The 11047-nt window shown below is 52.8% G+C and overlaps 1 protein-coding gene across 1 annotated transcript; it reads right to left on the bottom strand.

The window, feature by feature from the left end:
• Nucleotides 1–1610: 1610 nt before the first annotated feature.
• Th (tyrosine hydroxylase) lies at nucleotides 1611–8865 on the bottom strand. Its single transcript, XM_028771184.1, has 13 exons — nucleotides 8748–8865; nucleotides 6799–7023; nucleotides 5720–5894; nucleotides 5373–5461; nucleotides 5178–5245; nucleotides 4815–4865; nucleotides 4293–4438; nucleotides 4087–4222; nucleotides 3859–3928; nucleotides 3385–3441; nucleotides 3148–3243; nucleotides 2805–2938; nucleotides 1611–2019 (listed from the first exon to the last, which is right to left on the bottom strand). The coding sequence occupies exons 1-13, from the start codon at nucleotides 8835–8837 to the stop codon at nucleotides 1860–1862; spliced, it is 1497 nt and encodes a 498-aa protein (XP_028627017.1). The 5' UTR covers nucleotides 8838–8865; the 3' UTR covers nucleotides 1611–1859.
• Between the last annotated feature and the right edge of the window lie 2182 nt (nucleotides 8866–11047).

Genomic DNA, 11047 nt, shown 5'->3' with positions numbered 1-11047 from the left:
CTATGGCCTTCTCCAGGGTCTCACTGTGGGCTAAGGCCTTCACCTAAGGCAATGGTTCTCAACCTTCCTAGTTCTGTGACCCTTTAATACAGTTCCTCATGTTGTGGTGACCTCTAACCATAAAATTATTTTCATTTCTACTTCATAACTAATTTTACTACTGTTATGAATCATAATGTAAATATCCATGTCTTCCAATGGTCTTAGGTGACCCCTGTGAAAGGATCATTTGACTGAAAAGTGGGTTGCAACCCTCAGGCTCTAAACTGCTGCCCTATGGTCTTACTGAGTCTAAAGGTTTTACAGATATTCTCAATGGAGTTTAAAGCCTTCCTAGGATTTCACCAGAACATGAAACCTCCAGTGTCTCATTGGAGCCTAAAGTCTTCTCTGGGGCTTAATAAGGGCCTCAGACCATCCTTTATTCTCAGTGGAACAAAGACATTTCTCAGAGTCTCAGTGGAGCCTAGGTCATTCTCTAGATGTCACAGGTCATTCTCAGGGTCTTGCTGTGGATAAGGGCTTTCTAGAGTTTCCCTGAGTCCTAAAGCCTTCTTCCATGGTCTTACTAAGGTCCAAGTCTTCTACAGTATCTCTCTATGTCTTAAGGCCTTCCTAGGTTCTCATTGAACCCTTACTAAAGGTCTCACTAGATTATTATTGAACCCTTACTTAAGGTCTCACTGGATTATTATGTCTTAAGTCTTGGAGCCTGTATAAGCCAATAACCTTTCTCAGGATTTCACTGGGGCCTAGGGTCTTCCAAGGATCTCACTGTAGCCTAAGGCCTTCTGAGTGTCTCACTGGGATATGAGGCTTCCCCAAGATCCTACTCTGGCCTACAATCTTCCCCCACATCTTTGAGAAGGCAAAAGGCCTTCAACAGGATCTCACTGTGAATTATGGCCTGACCCTGGACCTCACTGGAAACTAAAACTTTGACAGGGTTTGAATGGCACAGAAGCCCTCCTTACTGTAACAAATTAAAGTCTTCTCCAGGTTTCAATATGATCCAGAATCTTCCCTAGGTTCTTACTGGGACCTAAGACCTTTGGAGTCTAAGGCTTTCCCAAGATCCCTATGGGGACCACGACCTTTCTCAGGTCTTGCTTCTTCATCGATTCCCAAGGCATAAGACATTTCACAGAGTCCCACTGGAACATATGCCTTCCCCTGGGACTCACTAGGTGTGATGTGGGTGGGGCACAGCTCTTGCTGGGTTTTGCCAGCCTCTTTCATCCCTCTGTCTACTTGCTAGGTGTCTAAGACTCCTGGGCATAGGGAGAGGGCCTGGTCTACAAGCCTTGTCATAGGCTATACTCTAGTTAGTACACCTGTGACTGTCACTCCTTGCCCTGGTCACCATCTTTGTGTTGTTAGCCCATGCTTCTGGGACAGCTCATCTGAGACCTTGTTCAACCCCCTAGTACTGTTTGAGAGCTCAGAATTGGCTGGGAGATAATACCAATACCTTCTGTCTGGTCTGGAGTGTCTAGGAGGCTAAATTGGAAGAAAGGTGGGGGAGAAGAGACCCTCTAAACCACCAAGCGAAGCCAGGGAAGATATGAGTGCTAGGAACTATCTTTGTGGTGACACAGAGGCCAGGGGCATTCCTTCCTTTATTGAGATAATAATCAGGGTGGTATACAGCATGAAGGGCAGGAGGAATGCAGGAGCACCCTGGAGCGCATGCAGTAGTAAGACGTGGTTGAGAAGCAGTGGGAGGAGGGGGGGCCAAGAGGAGCCCATCAAAGGGCCCAGCCACACACATGGGAAAACCTCTGGGCCAGGAAAGGTTAGAGAAGGGGCTGGGAACTTTGGGAAAGGCCCCTGGCACCTGTGGGTGGTACTCTAAGCATTTAGCTAATGGCACTCAGTGCATGGGCCAGGATGTGCAGCTCATCCTGGACCCCCTCCAAGGAGCGCCGGATGGTGTGAGGACTGTCCAGTACATCGATGGCCAGTGTGTATGGGTCAAACTTCACGGAGAATGGGCGCTGGATACGAGAGGCATAGTTCCTGTGGGGGGAAGCTGGTATGAATCCTTCAATCACACAAGATTGGATGTGGGGTTGAGAAAGCAGGCTGGGGTCAGGTGGCTCAGGATAATAGGATCTGCAACCTCCAGGGCCGTGGGGGAAATAGCTTTTCTGCATTTCTCAAAATCCCCTAAAGCCCATTCTAGACACTCAGGAGACTAAAGCCCCAGCAATTCTTGTGGGCAGGCCTCTGTGTAGGACTCTTTCTCAGCTGGGCTTCTTCCTTCAGGAAGCCCTCCTTGACTGTGTGCCCTAGAGAGTCCCTAAACTGGAGTGGACATGTCAGGTGCAGCACAGCTGGCTGGGAGAAGTGATAAGGACCAATTTACCAGTCTCTCCTCTCCTCTGCAGAGCCCTGTGTAACTGTGTCCCTGCCTTTGGACTGCCCACTCCCTCTATAGTCTTTGCCCTCATGGCAGCTCTTAGCCACCACTGTGTTGCTTGTTCTCCCTTATCTGTCCCCACCCCACTCTAGCCTGTCTGCTGAGGCACAGACAGCCGACCTGGACCTAACTGTGACCTTGCCTTGACCCTATGCTGCTGGTCTCTCTCTTCTCAGACTTTCTGATAGGAGCAGGACCCTCCACACCCTGGCCCCCCAGCCCTGGTCTCCCTTGCTGAGGGCTGGGAGCAGGGTAATCTCAAGCATGTACTCTTGTTACAAGGGAGTGTTGCTGAGTGTACTAAATGGATTCTCAAGCGGAGACAAGGCCTGGCTTGCACAGGTGAGGCTGGATGGGACTGAGTCCTGAAGGCTTCACACACCTGAGCTTGTCCTTGGCATCACTGAAGCTCTCTGACACAAAGTACACTGGCTGGTAGGTTTGATCTTGGTAGGGCTGCACGGCTGCTGCGTCTGGGTCAAAGGCCCGGACCTCAGGCTCCTCTGACAGGGAGTGCTAGAAAGAGGCCACAGGTATCACACCCAAGTGATCATGCAAAGTGGGTGCTGAGGATGTGGGGCTCCCCCTTCCCACAAGGGTTCTGGGCAGAGGCACACACTCTTTACAACAAACCTAAGACCTGAGACAAGGACCCTTCTGATGGGAGCAGGGCCCTCCACACCCTGCTCTCCTTTGCTGGGTGGCTGGGAGCAGGATAATCTCACCAGGAGCTCTCCATAGGAAGACAGCAGCCCTGCACCATAAGCCTTCAGCTCCCCATTCTGTTTACACAGCCCAAACTCCACGGTGAACCAGTACACCTGCCAGATAGTCATATGAGAATCACCTAAAATACCTGGTGCCAAGCACAGCCCCTCCGTGTGTAGCACCCACAACAGATAAGACTATTCTTGAGGACAGAAAGGAAGTTCTGAACTCCCCCTGGGGCCCAGAAAACCAACCGTGGAGAGTTTCTCAATTTCTTCATCTGAGGCCCCCAGAGATGCAAGTCCAATGTCCTGTGGGTAGAGAAAGGGGATAGAGTATGAAAAGGCTCTGCTCTGACATTGTGCTTGAGGCAAGGGCACTGGATGCCACCTCTCCACTGGATCATCCTGCACTGGATGCAGGGAACCCTACAGCACACACTTCACATGTCAAGACAGCCAAGAGCCCAGAACCTGCAGTTCCCAGAAGTACCAGCAGGTGGCAGAAAACACACAAAGTCCCTTTCCCCTAGGACTTGGTTCCTAGCCAGTCCCTCCCTGTCGAGGAAACAGCCTCTGCTTCAGTATTTTGCTACCTGCAAGTCTCATGGATCCATAAGCGCACATTGTCTAGCTAGAAGAGTACCCCTACAAGTAAAGCTTGTGAGTCAACCAAACTTGCACTCAACCAAATAATCCCTGGTTTCTGCATTCAGACCCTAGACATACCTGGGAGAACTGGGCAAATGTGCGGTCAGCCAACATGGGTACATGTCCCAACAGTTCATGGCAGCAGTCCCTGTGTGAGGCCATGAGAGAAGGAAGATGGGATGGGCAGGCTCTCTGTCCTTCCCCGGGGACAAGGAGGCTTTAGCTCCTCCACACCTCTGTCATCATTGTGCACAGATATTGCTGGACAACAAGTTCAGGGTCCCCTGCCCCAGGCAGCATACTCACGGCTCAGGTGAATGCATAGGTGAGGAGGCATGGCGAATGTACTGTGTGCATTGAAACACACGGAAGGCCAGACTGGCCAGAAAATCACGGGCAGACAGTAGACCGGCCACGGGTCGCAGCTGGAAGCCAGTCCTCTCTGTAAGGGACCACGCATCAGAGTAGGCAGAGGGGATGCCCCTCCCTGCCCTACTTCCTCTGCATCTCACCCTTCAAGAATCGGGACACGTCCTCCAGCTGTGGGATGCTGTCCTCTCGGTAGCCACAGTACCGTTCCAGAAGCTGGAAAGCCTCCAGGTGCTCCCGGCAGGCGTGGGTAGCATAGAGACCCTTCAGCGTGGCGTATACCTCCTTCCTGTAGACCATAGGGGCTTAAGGAGTTGACAGCTGTTGGGGTTCTCCCCACGACCACCCTACGTACTTGCAGCCCCCTATAGATGCTCTGCCTGCTTCCACCATCGTCCTGAATTATGGGCCTCCATCAACACATAGGGCTTTTCTGTGGTTTGAGGGAACCCAGAGGCTGGGAAAGGGCTAATAGGGACATCTCTGAATGGCCTGGTATTTTTGGTTTCTAATGAAGTTCTTCCTCTAATGGGCTTTAGTCTCTTCTGTTGTACCAAAGTTTCCAGAGATGGCTCTCACAGACAGGGATTCTGGAAGCTGTCTCCCTGGCTCTTCTCACGCCCACCCCCTACCCTGTCCCAACCTAACGGTTAGCAGGGTCTTACCAGGTAGCAATTTCCTCTGCTGTGTACTCCACATGGGGAATTGGTTCACCCCTGTGGAAGGGATCAGTGGTCAATAGGGGCCCCCTTCATCTCAGAGAGTAGGAAAGATGGGGTGAGGCACTTCTCCTGAATCTATGTTCAGAGGCCTTTGGAGTATGGAGTGGACTGGCTGGGGTACACTGACCCCAACCAGCTGCTTAGCCTCTCTTGGCCACAGTCTCCTTAGCTGTGACTAAGAATAATGCCAAGCACAGAGCAGAGAAGAGACAGACAAGCTGACATGTGCAGCTGTGTGACCACTAACCAGTCACCTCCTCCTCTCCCTACAGGCTGGGGACTCCGCCCCACATGCAGGCTCCTTACTGCTTGTACTGGAAGGCAATCTCTGCAATCAGCTTCCGGCGCTGGCGATACACCTGGTCAGAGAAGCCCTGATGGCAGAGGGACACACATCAGGAGGAAGGTGGGCATTCCTTGCTCCAAAGACAAGGGTCAGTGCCTACCTGTGCCCACCCCACAGGCCTCAGCTATGAGACACAGTCAGAACAGCAGGCTCACCGGATGGTCCAGGTCCAGGTCAGGGTCAAACTTGGTGACCAGGTGGTGACACTTGTCCAGTTCTGACACTTTCCTTGGGAACCAGGGAACTTCACAAGCAAGAGAGGCAAAGGGCCCAGGTAAGCATGGACCCATAATACAGTTTGGCCATCCTGGGTCCAGCCTTCCCTAGGGATCTCCGAGCGGGCAGAGTTTACTAGGGTGTATGAAAAGAAGCAGAAGGTGGAGCCAGCATGGTAGGCCAACTCTGTGGCCACTTTAGGGTCCCCCCTGGCAGGATACTCTGCCCCACCCCTACAGGCTGTAAGAACATTTAATTACGCTCAGGGACAGAAATCCATCCTCACCCTTGTCCTCTCTGGCACTGCGCACATCGTCAGAAACCCGACGCACAGAACTGAGGAGGGCAGCCAGGTCTCCACTGGGCACCTCAAAGCGCACAAAGTACTCCAGGTGGGGGCTTCCCGCCAGTGACCTCTGGGCAGGCCGGGTCTCTAAGTGGTGGATTTTGGCTTCAAATGTCTTTGGGAGCAAAAGCAGGAAGAGAGAGAGGGAGAGAGACAGTTGAGGGAGGAACAATGGAGAGAGGTGGAGAAGATGGAGAGAGGAAGAGAGAGATGACAACAGGTAGGAGAGACATACTAGTTGAAAAGAGGGAGACCGAGGACCTGGCAGGCCTGTTCAGATGTTTGTTTGTTTGTCTGTTTGATGGTGGTGGTAGTTGTTTGTTTGCTTGTTTTTGTCCCTGCCTATGAATTTTGGAAGGTGTCACCAATACATGGCACCAATAGATGTCACCAGTAGATTGGGTTTTTTCTTGTGCATCCATCCAGGAAGCATCACAGCTGTGCCTTTGGCCCCTTCCTGTACAGTTCTGTCTGTCTGGAGATCATACCAGATAGCCTGATTCCCCTGTTGACAGAAGGCCCTATCCCCTAATGGTCTCATTTGACTTACTGGCCACACCCAAAGGCCTGGATCCCACTCCATCATATTAAGGATACAAGGCTCAGGCCATGACAGGGTAAATAGGAAACTCAGGACTGGTGGGCAGGGGTCAACTTCATCTTCACCTTTTGTTGCCCAGCAACAAAACACTTAGGCCAGGCTGTCAATTCTTGGAGCTCACAGGATTCTTTCTGGTTTTAATGTCATTTGAGAGCTTTTCAGGGGGGCAGGTCATTAGCCAAAGCAACAATTCAATCAGCTGCTTCATAGACCCTTGGGCAGGTGGGCAGGAGGCTGTGTATATATAGTGGTGGGTGTCAGGGAGCTGAGGTTAACTGGAGGAGCTGAAAGGTAGTCCCTGAGACCCAGCCCCTGTTGGCCTGAGCAACCATGTTTCAGCCCTGGAGGGGGACATAGCCATTCTTATATATCTTATGCATGCTTGCCCTGGCACGCCAAGCCAACCCACAGGCCTCACCTCAAACACTTTCACAGCCCGAGACAGTGAGGAGGGTTTTGTACCCCTCAGAGAGAAGAGCAGGTTGAGAACAGCATTCCCATCCCTCTCCTCAAATACCACAGCCTCCAGTGGGTTCCCAGGTTCCGAGGAGGCTGCCGCTGCCGCCGCTGCAGCTGCCGCTGCCTCCCGCTCCTTGCGAGCATCCTCAATGAGACTCTGCCGGCGTCCGATGAACCTTGGGGACTGAGGGTCAGAGATATGCCTGTATCTCCATGCTGCTGCCTCTGCTGATTCTACCTCCAGAGCCTTGGTCAAACCACTGGATGCCATGCAGGGGTGGAGGCCAGAACATGCTAGTCCGTGTTCTGACAGAGCATAGGAGGCAGCTAGAGCTGGAAGCCAAGGCAGAACTGGAGGTCAAAAGCTCCTAGCCACCATTTCCCAAGGTAGAGGTACCCTGTCACCTACCTCCCAGGCTTAGACCTAACTGAGTTACTGATAGAGGACTGTGACTCAGGCTCTTTTTTCTGATTTCTGGACAGCACCCAGAGACTAGAAGAGCGCAAAGCCTCAGACATCATGGGAAGTGAATAGCTACAGTTCAGGTAGAGAATACTGTATGCAGCTTAAACAAGCATCCTTCTCCGTGCCCCCCCCCCCCGATTCTCTGAGAGAGACATGAGGCTGAGCCCCATGGGCACACCATCATTGGAAAAAGTGGTTCTTAGCTAGGTGTCCTGTCCAGGCTGTCTTCCTACCTGGAAATAGCCCCCTCAAAATGCCTCCCCATCCTCCTGGCTACCTTACCCTCCACTGTCTGAGTGCGGGCTACCTCTGAATGGCCTCTGCTGGCTCTGTGTCTGCCACAGCTGTGAACCAGCACTCCCAATCCCTCAACACTCAGAACTACCTGGAATTCAGGGAGGAGGAGCCTGACCTCTTATCTGGGAGCTGATCTCCCCAAAAGGTTCTGGGTCTGAGGCTTTAGGGGTGTCATAGTCATGGAGAGAAGCATGCCCTCTGAAACCCCCTCCAGACTTCCAGCAGGACACTGTGAAGACCATGAGACAGGGTGACTCCCAGGGAGCTGAGGGGAGAGCCATGCAGCTAAGAAATGTGAAGGAGTACTTTTGACCCCACAGTTGTCCCTTGAGAAGTGCCTGCAAATTAAATTTCTAAAGGTCACACGGGTCTCAATAAGGTCTCTGTCAACCCAGGGCAACAGCTAGATGGGGCCCCAAGGATAGTCTGAAAGCCCTTCTTATGAGCTTATCCCCCCAGCTTCCCCCATGTCCCACCCTGTCCATGCTGACAAAAGGGACTGTTTAATGTCTTGGCAGTACCTCCCCTTGGTCCCTGTGGCTCCCTAAGCCCTGCTCAAGGGGAACACAGAAACAGGCCGGTGGATGGTGAGAAGGGTTAAAGGAGGCACAGCAATTGTCCCAGAGCTGGGGGCCTCTTCTGGCATGGTAGAACCTGGATCCATGTCCTGTTTGCACAGGACAGCAACAGGCAGACCAGCCATTTGCTGACCAGGTCTCATCAGAAATATACCTTGAAGGAACACCACACTGTGACAGGCAAAGCTAGAGAAGCCAAGAGGGCAGATAAATAGGGGAGCTACTGAGGTATTTGGATCATGGGGCTCTCTCCCAAGAACACCCAGGAGAGATTTTTTCCCCTACGTCATGAAATAAGACCCACAGAAGCCCCAGAAAGGCTGGCACAGGGGGACAGGCACTGGCTATCTCTCTCAGAGTCCAGCAGGACACAGCAGAAACATTTACCCAAGCACAGGACTATCTACCAGGGCTAGGACCCAAACTAACCCTGAGATAGGATGGGACCAAGACCCACTCCAACCCTGGGAGCCAGACACTGGGTAGACTCCCAGCCTGGGGTATCCACCCATCTACAGGTACAGAAGCTGCATCAGATACCCCTGTGTGACAGCACGTCCTTCTCACCATGACAGCCTCAGCCTGCTTGGCATCCTGCTCTGAGACGGCCCTTCTGAAGCCCTTGGGCTGTGGCGAGGAGGCGCTGGGGGTTGGCATAGTGTAAGCTGGTGGTCCCGAGTTCTGTCTCCACAGCCCTTGCCAGGCAGGCAGCCTCTTAAAGGGCAGGCTGACGTCAAAGCCCCTCTGGGTCCCCCACCTCCTACCTCCTGCGCATCCTCTCCACGCCTGCTGTGCCTGAGGGAGGCGGGGGTGGGCACAGAGCGAGGGCGACGAGAGAAGCCTCCGTCCCATTAGATCTAATTGCATCCACTGTCACAGGCACCTGCCTCTGAATCACCCTCAGCCCGAGGCACAACATGAGGACAGGGGATGGCTGGTGTTCTGCAGGGCAGGGACAGCTAGAGCTCTCTAACCAAAGCAGGGCACACGGGAGGGACCATGCAGGACTTCCCAAGGGCTCATGTTAGGAAAACTATCGTCCTTGGAGATGAATAAATCTAGAGGCCCCCTCACTGGCTTTTTGGATGTCTTCAAGTCTCCTCCAGGGCACAGGCTATGTTCTCCCAGCCCATGAAACCAAGTGTAGTATCTACTCACTGCCTCAGTGTATGTGCTGGCACTGGGGCTGGATCCTCAGGCAGGTCCTATGAGACACGGAATGTTCCAGGCTATTCCTCTACAGTGTTTCCAAGGCTAGCCCACTTTTGCAAGGCTCTATCCCTCTGACTATCATCTCCTTGAAGACACACCCTGGGAGATGGTGCCAACTCTAGCCCCTGGCACCTCCCTAGGGCCTTCTGACCTCACCTTCCTGTGGGAGCAGACCTCTGCTTTTGTTAAGAGTATTCTGAGCTCCCCTACTTACTCCTTGCATCATGGTCTCACACTAGTGGCAGCCCCATTCTCAGCTGGCCCCCATGTAAGGGCACACTCAGTGATCATCTCTCCCTCAGTACCCCAAGTTCTAACACTAAGTGACCTTTTGTTTTCCAGTGAGCATTCACAACCACTTACACAAAGATCTCACCCAAGGAAAAGGGGACCTCTAAGGAGACCAGGCAGGGGACCTTACCCTATAGCAGGTGAGTTGTACTGGGCCCATCCTATGTCCATGGAGTCATTTCCTTCCTTCAGGTAATGGCTCAGCACAACTGCCCAAGCCCTTCAGAGAAAGGTGTCCTCTCACTAAGGGAACTGAGGAAGAGTACCATCCTTATCCCTCTGGATATTGGAGTCTGCAGAAGTGCCAAAAGGACAGAGTTCACCCTGAAAATGGCCACCCTGAGGTTCTGAAGACCCAGCACACTGGATATTAGCAAGAGCCAGAATCCTGGACTCCCCAGCCCCCACCCCACTCAGCTTCCCCTCTGGCTGATCACTGAAGTCTCACTCCACCTCCTAGACAGCAGTTGGACTCTTAGGAAGTAGCTGCTGTACTTACCAGGCCCAGCCCTCTCCCTTCCCAGCTCTTTCACAGCAGAAACCAGGAGCTCTCCTCTTGACTGCCTGCCACATCACTGCCTTGTTCCACATCCCTCACTGGCCCCATTGCCCTCCGGAAGCAGGACAAATGCTGAGTCAGCACAAAAGGATCCCCCCCCCCAGCCTCTAACCTCCCCTGCTGACCTTCTGGCCCCCACAGTTCCTGTTCCAGGAGAGTCTGAGGCTCTGATACCCAGATTGGTGTAGCATCTCTCATCTGCCTTCTCTGAGCAAATTGCCTTCTCTGCAAATCCCATAAACCCCAGCTCAGTGACTATTTATTCTACATTGCCTGCTCTCTTACTATGGACCCCTCCTCAGGTTCCACGCCCCTCTCTAAACTCTTCCTGGGTCAGCAACTCTGCTGGCTTAGCCCATTCTTGTTTCTACATGCCCAGCACAGCCCTGGTCTGCCTGGGGTCCCAGGACTCTTCTGAGTATTCTCCACAGCCCAGAAAGGGATCATGTAGAGACATCCCCACCATGAAGGCAGAGCTGGCTACATCTTATCCTTCAATCCTGAGGACTGGGGGCTATTGCCCAAACCCAAAGGGCATATATGCCCAGCCCCCAGATCTGCATGCCTACCCCTAGGGTCCTCCTTTGGAGGATGCTGGGGATCCCAGGGTGAGGCAAGCCCAGGCTGGTTCCACCCCACCCAGCCTGGCGTTTGCTCAGGTGGCACAGGGTAGGAGGGAGCTGTATCTAACAAATCCTGCATAGGGGGCTGCTGTGCAGCACCATGAATGTGGATTTAACCTTTCGGCAAATGTCTTACACTGACACAAATATTGCTTTTTAATTCGTTTTCTTGTCTCGGCTGG

Source organism: Grammomys surdaster, unplaced genomic scaffold (assembly GCF_004785775.1).
Source record: "Grammomys surdaster isolate TR1022 unplaced genomic scaffold, NIH_TR_1.0 205, whole genome shotgun sequence".
In the NCBI taxonomy this organism is placed as follows: domain Eukaryota; kingdom Metazoa; phylum Chordata; class Mammalia; order Rodentia; family Muridae; genus Grammomys; species Grammomys surdaster.
This window is presented reverse-complemented; position numbering and strand designations above follow the sequence as displayed.

What these genes read in the sequence shown, in the direction of transcription:
- Th (XM_028771184.1), bottom strand. Translation starts at nt 8,837, where the DNA reads ATGCCAACCCCCAGCGCCTCCTCGCCACAGCCCAAGGGCTTCAGAAGG. An exon ending in ATTGCCTTCCAGTACAAGCA is followed by an intron (nt 4,866 to 5,177) that starts GTAAGGAGCCTG and finishes TCCCTTCCACAG; the next exon opens with GGGTGAACCAATTCCCCATG. An exon ending in AAATTGAGAAACTCTCCACG is followed by an intron (nt 3,244 to 3,384) that starts GTTGGTTTTCTG and finishes ACTATCTGGCAG; the next exon opens with GTGTACTGGTTCACCGTGGA.